The sequence below is a fragment of the Schistocerca piceifrons genome, chromosome 6 (assembly GCF_021461385.2).
Source record: "Schistocerca piceifrons isolate TAMUIC-IGC-003096 chromosome 6, iqSchPice1.1, whole genome shotgun sequence".
Lineage (NCBI taxonomy): Eukaryota > Metazoa > Arthropoda > Insecta > Orthoptera > Acrididae > Schistocerca > Schistocerca piceifrons.
The window spans coordinates 307,204,344-307,226,561 of record NC_060143.1 but is presented as its reverse complement, the minus strand read 5'-3'; the positions used below and the strand labels follow the sequence as shown (position 1 = coordinate 307,226,561).

General features: G+C 41.3%; 1 protein-coding gene across 1 annotated transcript in view; it reads right to left on the bottom strand.

Moving 5' to 3' along the window:
• The window catches only part of LOC124802434 (leucine-rich PPR motif-containing protein, mitochondrial), a 207,000-nt gene that overhangs the window by 28,412 nt on the left and 156,370 nt on the right, over positions 1 to 22,218 (bottom strand). Inside the window, exon 17 of the mRNA XM_047263212.1 lies at positions 4,431 to 4,653. Within this exon, the coding sequence (XP_047119168.1) occupies positions 4,431 to 4,653 (223 nt within the window). The remainder of the gene's footprint in view (positions 1 to 4,430; positions 4,654 to 22,218) is intronic.

Genomic DNA, 22,218 nt, shown 5'->3' with positions numbered 1-22,218 from the left:
GTGAGTTAATATAGGTTGAGATCATTCTTGACACGCGGAATGAAATAATAACTGTATCTTTTTACCAACCTCCCAAATCAGACAATACAACTGCTAAAAGGTTAAAAGAAAACTTGAGTCTAATTTCAAACATGTACCTGAATAACAAAATTACAGTTGGTGGTGACTTCAATTTACCCTTGATATGTTGGCGAAAATACATGTTTAAATTTGGACGAATGCGTAACGTCATCTGAAACTGTGGTAAACACCTTGTCTGAAAATTATTTCGAGCAAGTAGATCACGAGTCTGCTCGAACAGTAAATGTTTGTGAAAACACACTTGACTGCTTAGCAACAAACAATCCTGAGCTAATAATGAGCATCAAAATGGATAAACAGATTAGCGAGCACAGGACTGTGGTAGTGAGACTGAATAGTGCAACTCCCAAATCTTCCAAAAATGAACGAAAAATATATCTATTCCAAAAAGCAGATACAAATTCTGCTTGATGTCTCCCTGAGAGACAATTTCCAGTCCTCCCAAATTAATACTGAAAGTGTAGACCAGATGTGGCTTGAATTCAAAGTAGTAGTATTGACAGCAATTGAGAGATTTATACCAAATAGATTAAAAAAGTGTGGAGCTGATCAGCCATGGTACAGAAAAAAGTCAGAACACTGTTGCAGAAATGACAAAAAAGTGTGCCAAATTCAAACAAACACAAATTACCCAAGATTATCAATCTTTTACAGGACCTCGGAATTTAGCTCGGACATCTATGTGAACGAAACCTTGTCTCAAAACCTGGCAGAACATCCAAAGAGATTCTGGGAAAAGTATGCTAGCAGCAAGATACAATCAATGCCTTCTCTGCGTGGCAGCAGTGAAAATACTATTGATGACAGTGCTGCTAAAGCACAGTTATTAACACAGTCTTCCAAAATTCCTTCACCAAAAAAGACAAAGTAAACATTCCAGAAATCGAATCAAGAACAGCTGCCAACATGAGTAACATAGAAGTAGGTTCCCTCATAGTAGTAAAGCAACTTAAATCATTTAATAAAATCAAGTCTTCTGGTCCGGACTGTATACCAATTAGGCTCCTTTCAGAGTATGCTGATACAATAGCTCACTTGACAAAATATCCGTACCCAAAGACTGGAAAGATGCACTGGTCACACCAATGTTCAAGAAAGGTAATATGAGCAATCCACTAAATTACAGGCCTATACCATTAACATTAACACACAGCAGGACCTGGGAACATTATTGTGTTCGAACATTATTAATTACCTCAAAGAGAATGGTGTACTGACACACAGTCAACATGGAGTTAAAAAACACCATTCTTGTGGAACACAACTAGCTCTTTACTCATATGAAGTTCTGAGTGTTATTACAAGCGATTTCAAATTGATTTGGTATTTCTAGATTTCCAGAAGACTTTTGACACTGTACCTCACAAGCGGGTTGAATAAAAGTTTACTGTTTAATATTGGTAAACTTGAATGCCAACACCTTGCTCGTGTAAATACTGTTTGCGCACTTTTACTTCGCCCCTCTGTGATCGACGGATCGGCAGATTTCATGCCACTCCGAAATGTTTACACTCTTTGCCAATATTAGTACTGTGCACTGTAACAATAAGCCATTGAGAATATAGTATTGATCCATAAGCAGTTGTTGTGCTTAGTGATTGTTACTATTAATTACAAAAGGGAGTGAAGACGCTGTACCTGGTCCTTGTTGTGATATGCTACCAACTTCCGTGTCACTTCTGTGATGCATTAACCTATTACATGTCCATTCATTTTATAAGCTGTTGACTGGCTGCTTTGGGAAAAGGAGGCAGGGCTTGTCTCAGCAGCCAATGTGCCATGAGCCCACCACAAGCTTCTGCTCCCAGCATCATCCCCTCAGGGGACACACAAAAATGTGCAATCGGTGTATCTCAGGTACGCGTTTCTTGTTTTTTCACTGCCCTCCATTAACCCTGTTTCATTAAGTTAATGGAGGGCAATATTTCGAAAGTAGAGGCACTACCACAGCTTTTGTTTAGCACTGTCAACTTCACTCATTTTGTGCCAGTGAGCATAATACTAAATAGAGCTCACTGGATCAGACTTATACAGAAGTCACCCCAGTACATATTGATTCGATCTTCTATCAGTCCAGCTCCTACTCCCCCCCCTCCATTTCCCCAGCCCGTCTCTGACCACCTCCCTCTCCTATGTGTGTCCAACTTCTCCTCCACCCTTCTATCTCCATGTTACTGGTCCTCATCCCCATCCGCCTCCATAGCGTAGCGGTAGCGTTACCACCTACCATGCAGGGTGCCCGGGTTCGATTCCCGGCAGGGGACTGGATGTTGCATGTCCTTCATCTTCATTTTCATTATCATTGACTCACAAGTCGCCGAAGCGGCGTCAACTAAAAACGACTTGCAATGTGGCGCCCAAACTCCCCCGAATGGGGCCTCCCGGCTAACAATGCCATATGATCATTCCATTTCCTCCTCATCCCCACAGGAGGCTGGTGGTTCTTACTGCACAGTATTTTTTCCATGATCACAACTAATGTGTGAATCAGATTTTGTTGATATCGCTCCAGCTGTTTAGCATGAGCTTTTCACCCGTGGCTTTGCCCATGTATGAACACACGAAATGTATTCCACATATATTTCATATGTATTTGTAGACGTATTTCATCTGAAACTCTGGCGAATTTCGGCCTGTAGTTTCATTTTCATGCAGTTCAGTGTTTATCAATGTTTAAGATGTTGCAACTCCTGAACCATGAGTCGTATAATGATATAATTTTGCTGGTACATTCAGCTGTAAATACTCTCTGTAAAATATGTCACGAATACAATTAGTCGTTAAAAAGTAATAAATTAAAATGTCATGTTTCATGCAGTAGTTTTACTGCATTAACAGTGGAAATTTAATAAGCTATAAACTTCTTTCATCATTTTGCGTAGGATGTCAGTGAGAAAAGTTTCGCAAAGGTTTCAAATTATGTATAAAGTTTGTTGCAAGTCAAGTTCTCTCATTCTCAAATAACAGATTTCTAAAGTAAGGGTATATGCGTGTCGTGAGTTATGATGCTTTATTACTCTACCTCTGCTGCTTCGATAGGTAGGTGGTTCTTACCCCTTGTAAAGGGACACCCCCGTCTAGCATTACTTTTCCTTAACATAAGTAGTCGATACCAGAAATATTTTGGAATTTTGAACAGGTTAATATTATCTCAGGTGTTTTTCTACAAAATTTCATATGAATTTGTACATGTGTTTTATTTCAAGCTAAAATCTATAAAAATAAATTATTTTCCTTTTTTACAATCAATATGTACTAGCTCTGAATGTACAGTTGAATTTCTTTTTTAGAAATATTTGAAATTATGAAATATTTGGCACACTTGAAATTTCTCTTATTAATTATTCAATCTGATATCATTTATTATGCTTATTTCTGCATTCATTAATAAAATAATATATAAATTAATATAAGTTCATCTGTCAAGAAAATTTGCAAACTTTTTGAATATTGTTATTAATGCAGACAAGTAGTAGTGGGCATGTCTCTGATGTGACCATATGTGTGTTTATATTTGGGAAGAACAATGTAATTTCGGCTTTGTTAATGTGAAAATTTGAAAGACAGTGTGACACAGAAAAATGTGAGAGAATAAAACATTCGTGGAAACAAAAATAAAGTGCAGGCATTCTTCAGAGTTAACTATTTCAATTGGAACCATGAGATCCTAAAATATGAACATTTCAGGTTCAAGTCTCAGTCCCTAGATGTGAAGAACTGGAGCTAACTACACGAAAAGAAGATACGTAAAAAGCTTATTGTAAATCTTACTCCTCTCATATTTCTGAAGAAGAGGCTTTACCACCAAAAACAGAAGTGACAACAACAACAAATTGTGGGAGGAGGAAATTACACCCTACAGCAATTCTTTCCAGACAGTAAGTGATAAGTATGCTAAGTCTGGTTTAAATTGGCCCAATGGTTTAGGAGGAGATGTGGAACGAACATTCATACTTAATTTTTTATAAAGTGTACAGATAATGCATAAGTGCACCAGAATTAGAATTCTAGAGCATTTGAAGGGACCAGTAAAAAATGTTGTAAACAGCGGTAAAACATTAATTCCAAGTACATAGAAGGGAGGTTATACTGGATTATATTTTGCTGGCATGTCGTATTGCACGTAAGTCAGAATTGCTATAGCACAATAAAAACAGTTACAGCCAAAAGCAGAAAAATCATCATTTAAATAAATTACAGTCTTTGGACTTGCATTACAAGAAGTTAATTTTATATGTTGTTTATGTGCATATCAACACCTCAGCTATACAATACAGTGAGCTGTTACCCTTTCTCCTTCCATTTCTTAAATAATAATAATAATATTAATAATGGCAAACGTTGCTTACTGGAGTCAAGAAGGAACCAATCCTGCTGATGGTTTCTGTGTCACCAGCTTCTGCCAACTTGTTCAGAAAAAATCTGAAAATATGTGGTACAGGATGAGTTCCAGCTTCTAGCAAATCAAATACCATTTTACTTGCTTCACTTTGTCTCCCTGCCTTCACAAGTTTTTCTATTAACTTGGATATATTCATTGTGGTTATTTTTGGACCAGCTTCATTTTCTGCCCTGTAAGAGGTCAATTACGTATCTTCATACAATGAGTACTTTTTTTATTTAAATTACTTAAAGATAAAATCAATATGTAAAATCAGAAAAAGACAATCCCATGCTGACTGACGTGTGGTGCATAGAAACACGTAACAGGAAATAGTATTCACACTGGATTTAAAGCTCTTGCTCTTCTTCTAGCAACAGTGTACACACACACACACACACACACACACAAACGTAAATGCAACTTTCTCATACAACTGCAGTCTCAGACGACTGAAACCACACTGCAAGCAGCAGCACCAGTGCATGCTGGGAAGGCGACTGGGTGGGGGTAAGGAGGAGGCTGGGGCGGGGTGGGGGAGTATTAGTATGGTGGGGGCGGCGGATATTGAAGGGCTGCAGTTTAGACGGAGGGCAGGGGAGAGGTGGAGGGAGGGAGAGCGGGGGGGGGGGGGGGGGGGGGGCAGGGGGGGGTGTACAGACACAATTAGCAGAAAGGAGATAAAAAGTATAAAGACTGGGTGTGGTGATGAAATGACTGCTGTGTAGAGCTGGATGGGTGATGATAGAGACTAATGAAGGTTGAGGCCAGGAGAGTTACGGGAACATAGGCTGTATTGCAGGGAAAGTTCCCAACTGCGCATTTCAAAAAAGCTGGTGTTGGTGGGAAGAATCTGTATGGCACATGATGTGAAACAGTCACTTAGATGAAGCATATATTTAGCATATTTAGCAGCATGTACAGCAACAGGGTGGTCCACTTGTTTCTTGGCCACAGTTTGTTGGTGGCCATTCATGCGGACAGACAGCTTGTTGGTTGCAGCTTAGCTTGTAAATCACATGATTGGTTTCACAGGTAGCCCTGCCTTTGATGGGTTAGGTGATGTTAGTGAGCGGACTGGAGTAGGTGGTGGTAGGAGGATGTATGGAACAGGTCTTGCATCTAGGTCTATTACAGGGGTATGAGACATGACGTAAGGGATTGGGAGCAGGAGTTGTGTAAGGATGGAAGAGTATATTGTGTAGGTTTGGTGGACGGTGGAATACAACTGTAGGAGGGGTGGGAAGGATAGTGGGTGGGACATTTCTCATTTCAGGGCACGACGAGAAGTAATCGAAACCCTGATGGAGAATGTAAATCAGTTGCTCCAGTCCTGGGCGGTACTAAGTTACAAGGGGAATGCTCCTCTGTGGCCGGACTGTGGGACTTTGGGAAGTGGTGGAAGACTGGAAAGATAAGGCACATCAGATCTGTTTTTGTACAAGTTTCTCTATTTTGATCTTTCTGACTTCTTGCCAATTTTTGTGAGTTTTCTCCTTTTGCTATCATAGTCTTCCTCAGATTTCATCTCGTTTTTTTCCCCCTTTTGCATACCTTTCATCCTTTTCATGATTTTTCACACGTATTTGGGTGCATTTTTGTGTAATTTTTTTTTTGATGTAATTCTATTTTATATACATAATTTTCCACATTTTTTGCACCACCGTGGATCCATGCTCCTTCAATCTGTGTCAATACAGAAAAGTCTCCTTATCCCTAGCCAGATCCCAGTCCCACATAGTGTTCCTTGTTGTTGCTTGGCTCATGGAGTCCCCCCTAATAGACTCATAATCAAATTACCCATCTCTGGCTGCCACCCCTCCTTCCACAATGACCTCCACCTGTTAAGATTGTGCCAATCCTTAGCCTTCACCAACATAGTCCTGTAAAACCATATCAACCAAGCCCAAACCTCCTTGTAGTGCCTTCTCTCCATCCACAAAATTCTCCTGCTATGCAACCCCAAATTCCTGGAACACACATTGAAACTCTTGCCCTGCAGGAACTGGAGCAACATGCACAACGCCACCTCAAAAAAGTCTCCATCCTGCGGAATACCACTGTCCACCACCTCTACAACAACCTCAGAAACTCCCCCACATCCCCCCCCCCCAATAGCTGACAAACCCTCTCTCCCAGAACTAATACACTTACCCCACTCTCCAAGACTCCCTCCCACCACCACACAGAATCCAGAACCTAAACAGACCCACAAAAGCCTTAGTCCCACAGAAATATCAAACCCTTTCCAAAGGCCTCACCTTTTGCCCCACTCCCAAATTTAGTCATACAGGACTTGTTAAAGAACTTCTCTCCTTCTCCCAGTCCTTACAGTGGAAACACTTTTTCGCCAACCCGACCAATTTGACTCAACCTAAGATCAATACTGAACCTTGCCTAACTCAGTTCACTCCTCCATTCAACCATGATCCACCCCCACTACCCCCAAACCACCCCCTGTTCACTTTCCTCAATTTCTAAACCTCGAACCTTGCCTCACCATTATTCCCCAAATCCCTCAACATGCAAACTAACCTTACATCTGCAGAAAGAAATGCAGTCCACCATCTAAAAACTGATCCTGACCTCAAAATCCTACCTGCGGATAAAGGCTCCACCACTTTTGTTTTGAATCACAAGGATTACCTGGCAGAAGGACTCTGTCAGCTGTCAAGATACTCCACCTACAAACCTTGCCACAGTGACCCCATTCCAGTAATCCAGCAGGATCTCCAGTCACTACTCAAATCCTTAGGCCCTTCCCAGAACATCTCTCTACTCACCCCTACCGCTCCCTGCACTCTTACCTTCTACATGCTTGCTAAAGTCCACAAACCACACCAGCCAGGACGCCCCATTGCGGCCAGTTACTGTGCCCCCACTGAGAGAATCTCTGCTCTCGTAGACCAACACCTTCAACCTATTACCCAGAACCTATCCTCCCATATAAAAGATACCAACCATTTCCTCGGCCGACTCTCCACAGTTCCTTTTCCTTTACCATACGGTGCCCTGCTTGTCACTATTGATGCCACCTCCCCGTACACTATTCCTAATGCCCATGGCTTTACTGCTATTGAACACTAGCTTTCCAAATGCCCTATCGATTCCAAACCAACGTCCTCTTCACTAGTCGTCATGATCAACCTCACCCACCATTACTTCTCCTTTGAAGGCATTAACTACAAAAAAAAACCTGGGGTACGGCTGTCGCCACACACGTGGCACCATCCTATGCCAACCTATTCATGGGCCATCTAGAGGAATCTTTCCTAAAAACCCAGAATCCTAAACCCCTCACCTGGTCCAGATTCATTGATGGCTTCTTTGCCATCTGGATCGAAGGTGAGGACACACTATCCACATTCCTCCAGAACCTCAACAACTTCTCCCCCATTTGCTTCACCTTGTCCTACTCAACCCAACAATCCACCTTCCTAGATGTTGACCTCCACCTCAGAGATGGCACAGTACCTCCATCCATATCAAACCTACCAACCACCAGCAATACCTCCACTTTGACAGCTGCCACCCATTCCATATCAAGAAGTCCCTTCCATACAGCCAAGCCACCCATGGTCGTCACACCTGCAGTGACGAGCAGTCCCTCTCGGAATATACTGAGGGTCTCACTGAAGCCATCACTGACCGTAATTATCCTCCCAACCCTGTACAAAAACAAATCTGTCGTGCCTTATCTTTCCAGTCTCCCACCACGTCCCAAAGTCCCACAGTCCGACCACAGAGGAGCATTCCCCTCATAACTCAGTACCACCCAGGACTGGAGTAACTCAATTACATTCCTTGCCAGGGTTTAGATTACCTCTCATTGTGCCCTGAAATGAGAAATGTCCTGCCCACTATCCTTCCCAGCCTTCCTACCGTGGTATTCCATTGTCCACCGAACCTACACTACTCGTCCATCCTTACACAACCCCTGCTCCCAAAACCTCTTGGCTCATATCCCTGTAATAGACCTAGATGCAAGACCTGTCCCATACATCCTTCTACCACCACATTCTCCAGTCCAGTCACTAGCATCACCTATCCCATCAAAGGCAGGGCTACCTGTGAAACCAGTCATGTGTTTTACAAGCTAAGCTGTAAACACTGTGCTGCATTCTATGTAGGCATGACAACCAACAAGCTGTCTGTCTGCCGCATGAATGGCTACTGACAAACTGTGGCCACGAAACAAGTGGACCACCCTGTTGCTGAACACGCTGCCAAACATGATATCCTTCACAGCCTGTGCCATATGGATCCCCATCAACACCAGCTTTTCTGAACTGTGCAGGTGGGAACTTTCCATGCAATACATCCTACGTTCTCGTAACTCTCCTGGACTCAACCTTCGCTAGTCACTGTCCTCACCCATCCATCCCCCTCCCTGTTCCCATTCCAGCACTACACAGCCGGCATTTTACAGCCACACCCAGTCTTTTTATTTCTTTTTATCTATCTCCTTCCGCTACTCCCCCCCCCCCCTCCCCCCCTTCGCGCCACTGCCCGCCGCCCAAAGCCGCCCAAACTGCAGCACTTCACTGTCCGCCATCTCCTCCACACATCCCTACCCCAACCTGCCCCAGCCTTCTCCTGAAAGCTATAATTGTGTGAATCTTTTTGTTATGCCTATTGCGACTCAGTATCTCAGCTATATGGTGAGTAGGAACTTTGCTTCTCTAATATTATTACATTCCATTCTGGATTTTCCATTGTTTGATTTCATTATTGTTAAAGATAATATCACCTGAACTTAAATTGAGGATTAGCAACCACCAGCTATGTAGTTAACAAGATTGAAGGCATGCCCAATGGCATAGTCAGACTGGAGAACCATGCATAGAAAATATGGTAAACTTATATGTTCAGTGCTGATACAAAAAATGTGCTGTAACCTCACCCCCCAAAGATTTTGTATGAACAGGTATCTTAGCCAGAATTTATTATGTTTGGTGACAAATTTTCCATGATACCAATTAAACTGAAAGTGTAATAACAGGCAGTTGGAACTTTAATCATATTTTAGTGCGACAGACTCCCACATGAGCCCCAGTCTGTCAAATAAGTGGCCATTCCATGAATTCCAAAAATCTTTCTAGCCATAAGAACAGTACAGCTACAATTTTCTTAACCATTAAAATGAAACATAATTAACAAAACTCAAAAACCTATAACAGCAAAACCTCTCCAAACTGTTTGTTTGCGTTATAGCCAAACCAAAAAAAAGCTAAAGAGGTGACGGAATGACTCCGACTCTCTTCTACAAACTTACGAGGAAATAAGTGATAGGACAGAAAGAAGTCCTATGTGAGATCTCAGAGACAGAGCACGGGAAGCTCTGGCCATCTAAAGTAATCATCCTAGCATCCACCTGAAATAATTAAAGATGACCATTGGAAAACTATCTGTATTACCAAGAGAGGAGGTGCAGACTGCCATGTACCTGCTGTTTGTCTAAAAGGATCAACAACTCCTCAGACACTGAAGCATCACAGGGTTGCATATGTATAACCTGTTGCCTCCCTGGACTGAGTAGATCACAACAAGGCCAACAGACGGCTGGACAAGCGTCACCAGAAGTCCTCTGTGCCGGGGACGTATTTCCCCTGCCATGTCATATGTGCAGAGCTGGCTTATTATTTCTTATTAAACATCTCTCCATGATAGAGATAGCACAGAGGTAAGACAATGGACTTGCATTTAAGTTTTCAGTACAATGGTGTTTCAAATTCTCATCACGCCATCCAGAGTTATTATTCCCATGATTTTCTTAAATCACTTAAGGCAAATGCTGGAATGGTTCCTTTGAAAGGGAAGAGGCTATTTCTTCCCCCACCCTTCCACAATATGAACCTGTGCTTTACCTCTAATGACACCATCACTGACAGGATGTAAAGCCTAATTTTCCTTCCTTCCTATTCTTCTGAATATCATTTGGGTATTTAGTTGAACTCTGCTTCTACATTTTATGGTGTGTAACTTTTTTTGTGTAAGTTGGCATAGTGAATGTAACCGATTCCAAAGCTATGACATGAGGTGAGAGTCACTGTTAAGTGAGCAGCTGAATGGATTTATTATGAAAAAGATGAACTTACATGGTAGAGAAGTCAAGATGCCAGATTTTCAAACTGCTTATAAAGCTTAACCGTTTCACAAGTTGGAAGTGATGCATCACGAAGCGTACGTGACTCTGGAATTGTGAGGAATCGTCACTGTGTGTTGTAACATGTACTTAGGTAAAGTGAATTGTTACTCAACGTCTACTTGGCTGACGAATGATGACACTCTCAGTGAAAGTTAATTTGTTTATGACTGTTAAGTGTTGTGAGTTGTATCACTTTTGAAAGTATCTTGGGCTTGATGGACGCTGTGTCGCCAATGCGGTATGGTGATGGCAGATTTGCTTTGCATTCTGGAAGTTGCTGGATGGGCAATTATTTCGTACTATGGCATCCCAGCTCAGAGAATCAGGGCACGACACTGAGAAAATGGGTGAGCCCACGCTCACATTAGAGAGAGAGAGAGAGAGAGAGAGAGAGAGAAGTATTCATTCTATTGTAGAGATAGTACAGAACTGTCACTAGTGAACAATGTAGAGGATTAATGTCAAATCGCACATCGATATACACCCACAAATTGTAAATGAAAAGTGATCCTGCTTGCGATGCTGTAACTGAAAATGCAATACAACTGTACTGAACAGAAGAGCTTTCATTATTTTGGTAGAGATATTTGATTAAAGCTTCCAGGACCCAGAACAGGAACACTTGCAATGTGGAAGAAGTCCATGTCAAGAATGGCTACACAGTTTGTCTGAATAGTAGTCCAGAGACAGCAATTCACACTGACAGCACTTGCAATCTGAACATACACACTATTTCAAATGAAAGGTACAGATATTTTGGAACACCAGATACTTTTGAACTGGTTAAACCAACTGACGTACACACATCAAAAAAAGTTTTGCATCACCCTGGCTCCCAGAACTCCTGAAGACAGACGTTGACTGTAGATATTGCATCACAGACACAGTCCCTTTGACTTTTCAGAGACGTCACTAAACCCGCCAAAATATGCAAACAACCATGCATGAGCAGCGACTATTAAATGGACGGGGTCCGATAGCTGATCAGTTCCAGTCATTCCACCAGGAAGGAGGTACACGGCTCACGTTGTCTGTAGTTCAACCATGGCTGGATGGTCGATACTGCAGTTCGATCACGTCTGCATTGTTACTTTGTGCCAGGATGGGCTCTCAACAAGGGAAGTGTCCAGGCATCTCGGAGTGAACCAAAGCGATATTGTTTGGACCTGGAGGAGATACAGAGAGACAGGAACTGTTGATGACATGCCTCACTCAGGCCGCCTAAGGGCTACTACTGCAGTGTATGACTGCTACCTACGGATTATGACTCAGAGGAACCTTGACAGCAACACCACCATGTTAAATAATGCTTCTCGTGCAGTCACAGGATGTCGTGTTACAACTCAAACTGTGTGCAATAGGCTGCATGATGCACAACTTCACCCTTGACGTCCATCTTTGGAACCACGACACCATGTAGCGCAGTATGTATGGCCCAACAACATGCCGAATGGACCGCTCAGGACTGGCATCATGTTCTCTTCACCGATGAGTGTTGCATATGCCTTCAATCAGACAATCATCAGGGACGTGTTTGGAGGCAACCTGGTCAGGCTGAATGCCTTAGACACACGGTCCAGAGTGTGCAACAAGGTGGAGGTTCCCTGATGTTTTGGGGTGGCATTATGTGGGGCCGACATACACCACAGGTGGTCGTGGAAGGAACAGTAATGGCTGTACAATACGTGAATGCCATCCTCCAACCGATAGTGCAACCATATCAGCAGCATATTGATGAGGCAATGGTCTTCATGGACAACAATTCGCGCCCCCATCAAGCACATGTTGTGAATGACTTCCTTCAGGATAATGACTTTGCTCAACTAGAGTGGGCAGCATGTTCTCCAGACATGAACCCTATTGAACATGCCTGGGATAGATTGAAAAGGGCTGTTTATGGACGACGTGACACACCAATCACTCAGTTGAGGAGTGGGACAATCTGGACCAACAGTGTCTTGATGAACTTGTGGATAGTATGCCATGACGAATAAAGGCATGCATCAATGTAAGAAGTTGTGCTACTGGGTATTAGAAGGTCTTGTTGTATGGTGGTACAACACGCAATGTGTAGTTTTCATGAGCAATAAAAAGGGCGGAAGTGATGTTTATGTTGATCTCTATTCCAATTTTCTGTGCAGGTTCCGGAACTCTCAGAACTGAGGTGATGCGAAACTTTTTGTTAAGGTGTGTACAAGGAGCAGTCACATGAAAATGGGACTGATGGGGAAAAAAGTAAATAAACTGTTTATTACATAAAAATCAATCTCTACAACTTTTAAAACATTTATATCACTGCGAGACCAGATGCCTTCGTGGAAAAATGTTCGCAGCTGCCTACAGAACCATGGTTGCACCCAGGTGTGCACTTCTTTGTCTGAAGCAAACTGACAGCCATAAATGTCCTCCTTCAGGGTTCCAAATATATGGAAATTCCATGGTGAGAGATAGGGACTGCATGGAGGATGTGGGCGGGCCCACATGTTGCCAACATTATTTAGACTAGACAACAGAAGTTTCGCTGGGAAGCTCTTACACATCCACCATACAGTCCAGATGTCTCCCTATGTGATTCCCTTATTTTTGGAGCCCTGAAGAAAGACGTTCGTGGCTGCTGATTTGTTTCAGACAAAAAGGAACATGCTTTGGTACAATCATGGTTCCATAGGCAATCGGAAACATTATTCCATAAAGGCATTGACCATCTTGTCTCACAGTGGGATAAATATATTACCAGTTATGGCAACTACTTTTGAAATAATGAACAGATTACTTACTTTCTTCCATCTGTCTCATTTTCATCTGACTACCCCCTATAACAGTTGGGGTAGTTATAACAAATATACTGAATGACACCTAACAAGATCCAAATACTTGCACAACCCTGTAGAGGAAAGTCAATTAATTAATCTTTCGCTGCTACAGATGTGCTCTCTATATTCTGTGCTAAGTGCTGCATTATTATACCTGTATCGCTCGCCGAATGCTGTGGTCCATTCTGAGAGACGGCATTACGGCTGCTAGGAAACACTTATCACTTGATTTTCAGCAAACTATAAGGTGAAAAAATCTGACTTTTGCACATCTTACAGTCCAATATCTTCCTAAGATAAAGGGTGGAATTTTGTTTCGTTACATGCCATAGTTACTGCACTGCATCAAATTCTGTAAACGTTGCATAAAATTTTAAAGGGACTGCAGAGGTAAAACCACACTGTGTGTGTATGAAATGCAGATAAGGTATCGAAATTTCATTTAAAACTGAGGGCACAATGATATCTCATTTCATTCTCAAGGTACTGATTTTTACATCCAATGGATAGCACCATGCGATGCGCCCATTTTCGTTCCTGTGCTTCATGAATCGTGTAATTATAACAATCATCAATCATCATATTTCTTAAATGGTTCAAGATATCAAAAACAGTTTTTTTCTTTTTTTGCACACAGACAGACACATATGTTGTGTGATAAACACTTAAAACTTTTTTTTTCCCCTAGGGACATATGCACGTAACTCCTCTGCAGCTGTGAGGGATGGGCAGAATGGGATGTGTAAACACTTCAGTACTGCTTCAGGCAAACCCAGGGACTTTGTTTAAACCTTCTTCGGTATCTGGAGAGCAGTGAGGCATGACGAGTTAACTCGTCTGTGAACCAGAACTTTAACGCTCCAAATGATCCTCTAGCAAGTGGAGGGTTAGAGTTCTAGTTCACAGATTACGTTACCAGTGAGAGAGGAAGTACGGTATCAAGAGTGGATGACTCTGAATGATTTGTTACCACAGTTTCTGAGAAAAAATGGCCAGCAAATATGGTAAAGTAAGGAAACAAAATAACGATAAAAGAAGTAATGATAGAGTAACGAGGCACACACATTTAATTCGAAAAGTGTACACAATGCCGGTCCTAATGTGCCAACTGACAGGTCGTTTACACATCAGTCCTTGCAAACAGTGGGACTTCCTGGGGCAGGGGCCAGGCTAAAGGACATAACTGAATGGTAGACCCTGGCAGAGGACACAGTAGACAACTACTCATGAGTGTTCATTCAATGTGTGATATTTTTGAGATGAAAGTTGATATTCACTTAGATTCTGGTAGTGAAATATCATTAATCTCACTGGAATTGTTATCAGTAATGAGAAAAAAGCATTATTGTCCCATACTACCAGTAACAGGGGTTTTTGTTATCGAAATTAACAATCAGAAGTGAAACCAAATTAATCCACTGACTTGCAAATATTTTTCCCTTTAGTCGTCCCTATATTTACTACTTACATTTATGAAAACCAGTGTATTCACATTTTTCTCAAAATCAAATAATTTTTTTTAAGATAAATTCTTTATAAATTTATCCTTACTATTTATTGAAGTGATGAGGAGTGAAAATAATACTGTTTTAGAAGTTTTTGTTGGCATGGTATACCCCTAGATGTTACTCTCACACGTACCACATATCACTTTTCTTCTTCCTTGCTTTCCACACTTCACAGTTTCTGGAAGGTGTTTTCTTGATGGGAAGGGGGGGGGGGGGGGGGTAAACCTAAGAAAATCTATTAACAGAGAAGAAGAAACATAAAGAACAAGCTTTAGCTGCTCGGCCCGTCTAATGGCTGGCAGTGTAATAACAGGATGTCTACGTGGACAAGAAAAAAAAAATTCCCGGATTTTTCCTGGATGAAATTACGTATAAAGCAGGTGAAAATACAATTTCTCCCGGATGAAATTACGTATAAAGCGGGTGAAAATACGTCCGTGTTAAGCAACAGTATACTTTCCCTCGGGCTGTAAAACCTATCAGTCCTTTGAATAGTGAAGGTCTTATACCGGCTGAGGGCGTCCCAGCACTTAAGGAAACTGGAAAAACAATGCATTTGGAAAGATGTTTGATGCGAGACAATATGGACTGATTTTATTTTCGTATTGCGAAAGTATATACACAAATTCCACAAGTTACAGCACAGTAGCTTCCGAAGCCTTAAAATAGAGATTGCGTTGAGCGATGCACTTTTGTCAGCCGGTCATAGCTCATGTCATGTGATCTCGTAAGCGAATGACAGCAGTTATTGAGGCCTACGAGAAAGACAGGCCACGGCGCGTACATTACGAACGTAGGCCGAGCTCGCTCAACTCAGCAAAGTGTGTTTCTACACCGGCTTACGTAACTAAATATGTATGTATGAACGAGAATTGCATCGACTACTGGAATCCACTATTATTAGTCCTACAATGATAGGAAGTCCGTAGGCCTACTAACAGGCTTTAATTTGGCAATTAAAATCATACCAAAATGATTATCAGTTGCGAAAGGCACCACATCTTCTATGAAAGGAGAACTGTTACAAAGAAGAGACTAAATGCTGTAAACGAGCGATTATGCCATTTCTATCGAGAATTTATTTTAAATTTTGTTGTACGAACAGTAATCAGTACGGCTTCATAATAACGGATTCCAGAACAAGACGAAATTCTCGTTAGTATGCACGAACCCGGATGCAAGTTAATAGATTTAAATACGCATTTTGCCCGCTGAGTTAAGGGAACAAGCGAGCTCAGGCCATTCTTCGTGACGTATGCACCGCGGCCTGTCTTTCTCGTGGGCCTCGATCAGTGCATAATACATGTTATGTACTCAACCACTAGCAGCACCATTGTTAAGTAGCACGACCATACGAAGAAGAGAGGTTAATGGGTTAAAGTAATGTAAGTACACTATATCGTCACGTAAAGCTGAACTTTCACATATAATATTGGGCATTAACAATGTGTTGCTGTTTTTTCTCGAAGGGCGTGATTTGGCAGGAACCTAAGAATGCTTTGGAAACTAAACTGCTGTATTTGATGTATTTCATACATATACTTTCGTATTACGCAAAAATGCAGTCCAAATGCTGATGCGAATCAAAGATCTTTCCAAAACTAGTTGTTTTTTGCTGGATTTCGTTTCCTCAAGTGCTCAGAAGTATAAAACCCCTAAACTTTCCATAAGCCGTTTTCCAATAACACTATTTAGCTTTTTATTTCGTGATCATAGCTGCAGTGATTTAGGAGAACCTTTACAAAGTGAAGTTTATACTTAGCTGTAGTCGGTGTCATGTTTTCTCGAAGAGTGATGCATCAACTTTTACATTGTTTTTATTTGAAACTCTGAATATACGGTACAACATTTAAACACCCACTGACGTAAGGCTGCGAGCACTCACAACAAGGCCTAGGGATCTTTGAGAGCATTCTGCGTTCTGCCTGACTGGGACTGGAGTGGCAATGAAGGATGGGACAGAATAGGAGTCACCATGGCATCAGCTGGTCAATGCAAAGCGATCCAGTGACTGGATGAAGTGGGAAGAGACATCGCTGCGAGCTGAGGAGGCGAGGTGAGATGACCAAGCCAGCAATCGATCACACAAAAGACGAGCCATCGCTTTCAGCAGCTAACATCGTTACATGCCTGTTCAAGATCCCAATACCATGAAACGCCGTAATAATACAGCCGCTGTTACCGTGATTAAATACAAATAAAAATTTATACATTCAATGCCAAAAAATATAACTTGGTATATGTAAAGAGAAAAAAAAGTCGAGACAGCATTACAGGAAAATAATGGCTGGCAAATAAGTGGTAAACAAAAACATTACGTAAGTTGGTCAATAAATAAAGAAGAAAAGTCTGGAGCAAGAGTCTTGAAATACGAGTTTATTGAGCCAAGTAGCATGTTCTTCAGATGATCATAGACTACCGTGTAGCTAGCACGTTTCGAGTTTTTTTGTGCTCTATCTTTGCAACAAACATTGGCAAATACAGAAGCAGTTACTAGAGCGCACTCCGCAACATCAAAGTTCTCCAGCCATCAGATCACGCAAATCTTCAAGGGCAAACGTTCCGATTCAATGGCCCAAATATACAGATCTAGTCTGGAATGGAAATCCTTAAATAGGTTTTACAAGGCATGTACAAACTGAATTGTCATCCAGAGTGTTTCCTTTACTGCAGACTTGATTAGCAGAAAAATATGGAGAGGGGGCTTGCAAGTTCGTCAAAGAACAGCAAGAAAACATAACGTGAAGACAACAATAACAGCTGAACAAGGTTTATTACGTTTCTAGGTACGGAGGGATACATAAAAAGCGACATTATCAATGTACTGGATGTCAAGTAAAACCATATTTTAAAATTAAGCGGTTAAATCATTCCTCTACAAGTAAATCAACATGTACGCTGCTACAGAATCTAGACTTTAAATTAAAATCCGTATATGTACGATACAAGGTCTACCAAGTACTAAAGCACTTCAGAAATTTTACACACAGTAGAGCGCCTCAGCTGTAAAGTAACTGGGAGGCCAAGTCGTTCGTAACCGGCAAACTTCATAACTTAGAAATCATGGATGGGAGACGAGAGCAAGCAACCAATAGCAGCCGGTAGAGAGAGAGAGAGAGAGAGAGAGAGAGAGAGAGAGGAGAAGCCTCATGGTAAGGAATAAGCTAGAATGAAAAGGTGGCGAAGCCTTCAGAACTTTGGTCGATCAGCCTTAATATCTTTCGTCTTTATAATTGAGGTGCTGTACTGTACTTGTAAAATTAGCTAGAAACTTGCAACAGGTAACTGGAGTAAGACTGGTTGATACGTCTTGTCATTCATAGTTTCTTAAAAGGTCAACAAATGCAGTGCTACTAATAATATCATAATTAACGCCGATTGTTGCTTGGCAGAGACAGTGTTGTCAAACGTGCCTCGTTCGATTTTCAAATCACACAGTCTGTCAGTAGTCAGTGTGTTCGGCTCACCTGTTGAATTCAGTTCTGCGCACGTGCGGGGCAAAATTTTATAAACTGACAAGGTAGGTAACACTCATTGTGTCATATTTCATTATGCATAATAACGAGGCGCAGCCTTATTTACATCCATCGTTCTCCTTTCTCCAATAAAGGTTGCCCACCAACAACCACTGCGACTGCGCCATGTTGATTGGTTTTCAAGATAGCTGGCTTTCAGATCCAGCATTCAAGGACTGGTTGGGGAAAGTACCTACAGACCTTTATAGTGCTAAATGTGGATTATGTCCAGGGACCCTCATTAACTTCTGTACTATGGGAAGATCGGCTCTTACAAGTCACATGACAAAATCCAAGAAGCACGTCGCGAAAGCAGCTGCCATGAGAAGCACAGCAAGTTTGTATGTCTACACCCGACCGGCGGCGACCACTCCAACCCAGCAGACAGATTCTACATCCACTACCACATCTGCGGATCCAGCTGGGTCAACAACAGTGGTGTTGGCCACTGAAATTGTTGCGCCTCCGCAGAAGGATGTCACTGCAATGTCAAAACCCGGGGATAAACTGAGAGGAATTGATTGAATGGCAATAAAGGATGCAGTGACAAAGGCAGAAATACTGTGGTGTTTGGAGTGCATCGTTTCACACAAGTCACTGCGTAGTTCTGCGAACGACGTGTTACTTTTCCCCACAATGTTCCCCGACAGTGAAGTGGCCAAGAGCAGCGTTTACAAAAGGACACAATCGGTTATATCGTGCAATATGGACTAGCTCCTTTCTTTGAGTCTGAAATTAAATCTGACCTCATAAACGCATCAAGGATTGTTGTTTGTTTTGACGAATCCTTGAACAAGGTGTGCAAAAAAATCCAGATGGACATTTTAGTGCGTTATTGGGACATTAAAAAAAAAAAAAAAAATCTAGTGTGCACCCGTTACTATGCATCGGCTTTTCTAGGCACTTTGACAGCAGCTAAGCTACTCGAGTCCTTCAAGAAACAAATTCCCAGCAAAGCAATGAAAAAACTTTTACAAGTATCAATTGACGGCCCTAACGTCAACTTCGCGTTCTTAAGGGAACTTGAAAATTTTTTGAAAGAAATTGAAGGAGTAGACACCGATTTACTGGAAATTGGAAAGTGTGGGCTTTACGTTGTTCACGGCGCCTTCAAGTCCGCAATTCAAGAAACACAGTGGATGATAATTCAGTTTTTACATGCCTTGTTCAATCTTTTTAAGGACATCCCTGCCAGAAGGGCTCTGCATATTTCGACAACGGAATCGGAACTGTTTCCCTTAAAGTTTTGTGCGATCCGATGGCTGGAGAACGTGGAAGTTGCTGAGCGAGCTCTAGTAATGCTTCCGTTTCTGCGAATATTTGTTGTTAAACTGGAAGAAAAAAAACAAATCAAAATGTGCTAGCTACAGAGTAGTGGAGGATCACCTCAAGGACAAGCTACTTGGTCCAAAAATTGCCTTTTTCAAGACTCTTGCTGGAGACTTGACACCTTTCCTAAAGGATTTCTAATCCGATTGGCCGCTAGCACCGTTCCTCCACTCTGCTTTGACAGAGATAATGGAGACAACGATGACACGATTTGTCCAGCCAACAAAGATCTCGCCGTCAGTTAATTTGGACAAAGAATCCAATCTTTTGGGTGTGAACCACGTCAAGATTGGGTTCACCGTCAAGAATGAATTCAGAAAGTGCAGGTCTCTCACAGCGCTTGAAATCGCTAAGTTCCAGAATGAAGTTGATGGAGAAATCTCCCTTACACTTTAGGTTGACAAAATCTGTAAGCTGCTTTGATCCCACAATAGCGTGCAGGGAGGCTGGTCCCAAACGATTTCATTCCTTTCTACAGATTTTGGTGGAGAGCAATTGGATGAACGGTGTATGAGCCGATAAAGCAGAAGTGCAATACGCTTCTGTTGTAAAGAAGAACTGCAAAACAAAATTCGAAACATCCAACAAAAAGGAGCAACGGCTGGATGAGTTCTGGATGAAATGTCTCAAGAACCAGAATGCAACGTGCCACGAGCTTCAGAAGGCAATGGAAATCGCACTCACTTTGTTGCACGGTCAAGCAGCTGCGGAGCGAGGATTCTCGGTGAACAAAGAGGTGAGCAGAAGACTGGTGTACGACGCCGTCAAGACACACGGCGGAGTCCAAGGAGTGCCTATAACAAAGTCCCTTATACACTCTGTAAGAAACTCACGAGATCGATATGCTGAAGACCTCAAAAATCGAAACGACAAGTCATCCAGGAAAAAGGATCATCTGACTAAAAGGAAGATTGTTGACGCAGAAATAAGACAGCTTAAAGAGAAGAAGGCAAAACTTGAGGGGACCATTCAAAATGCTCAGATAGAGCGAGAATCTATTACAGCACGAATCAATGCTCTCGCACACAGCTCAAGTGAGTTATTCTCCAAGGTCAATTCCTAAATTACAGTATTTGTTGTTAAACATGGTGCTTCCTTCTAAATTATTTGTAGTATTGTCTAATAATAATGAAAATGTTTCTTTAATAAAATGTTTTTAAAACAAATGAATATGATAGCGTTATTTATTTTAAACTGCTAACTCCCACAGATGTTTAAATATACATTTCAAACAATAGCTTTCGTGATCAAAAAATATTTGAAAAATAAACCTAATTTAAGAAAATAAGTATTAAAATAAAGACCGGAGCTAAAATTTAGCGACACGAAAATCCGAAAAGAAAGGCCTGTAAAAATGCACAAAATATTTTACGGAAAAAAATCTCTTATTATTCTAAAACGAAAGACAGTAATTAAAGGTCTTTAACAACGATTAAACCGCAAGCTTTTGTATTTAAATAAAAAATAATAAAATCAGAAAAATTGAGGAATGGAAGAGGTAAAAGACATACTTGTCCTTACTGAAAGCAATTTTAGAGCGGGGAATATAGTAGCTGCGCTTGACACAGGTTTTCGCTCTAAAACTGGACTAATTTCGTACGAGAGCAAGGTGCGGATGTCTCGATACCTGTCACGTGACTGGTGCTGCCTTCTGTTGTCCATTTATAGGATTAGTTAGCAAGAAGTAGTAGCGAACATTAGAGTTGTTCAGAGCCGAAGATCCAATTCACGGGCAAAAAAGTAGAAAAGAAGCGAACTGGTATTGCTCTGCATGCCAGAACACTTCGTCTTTTCTATACTACAGAAAAGTTGAAGTGCTCTGGCATGAAGAGACTTGTGACATTGCTCAGTAACATATTATTCACTTTTTTTTAAGGTCAATTATACTTTTTGCCATCGATTGCATAATTTTTTATCTATTAAAGAACAACATTAAATCTGAAAACTAACTTGAAGCTCGGTTTTTTTTTAACGTGTGTTACACATTAAGTTATACCAAATACAAATGTGCGGTAAAATTTTAAATAGTGGCATAAATGACTTATCTTCTGGGCCTGAAATTTTTCAAATGACTGATCCTCAAGTGTTACTGAATGAGAGTTATAACGTCCTGTAATTTAAGAAATTCACTGCACATTCTCACACGTAACATACATCATCTTGCATGGAAATTTACTTTGAAAGTAACGCTTCTCAAGTCACTATTCGCAATATTTTCCAGTGATCTGTTAGAAATGTAAACAATTGCGATGCAAGCACATTGAATGCACGTTAGTTGTTACGGACGTACTGCACAATCTTCGACCTAAAGCCTTTGACACTTTTCAGTGTCGGCAAACTGGTCTGTGCATTGTGTAAATTATTCATTTTCTACGCAACTAAACTTTTATTTTGGTGTTATTCTCTGATTTATGTTTCATTGCTGCAGTATTATTCAGCAGTA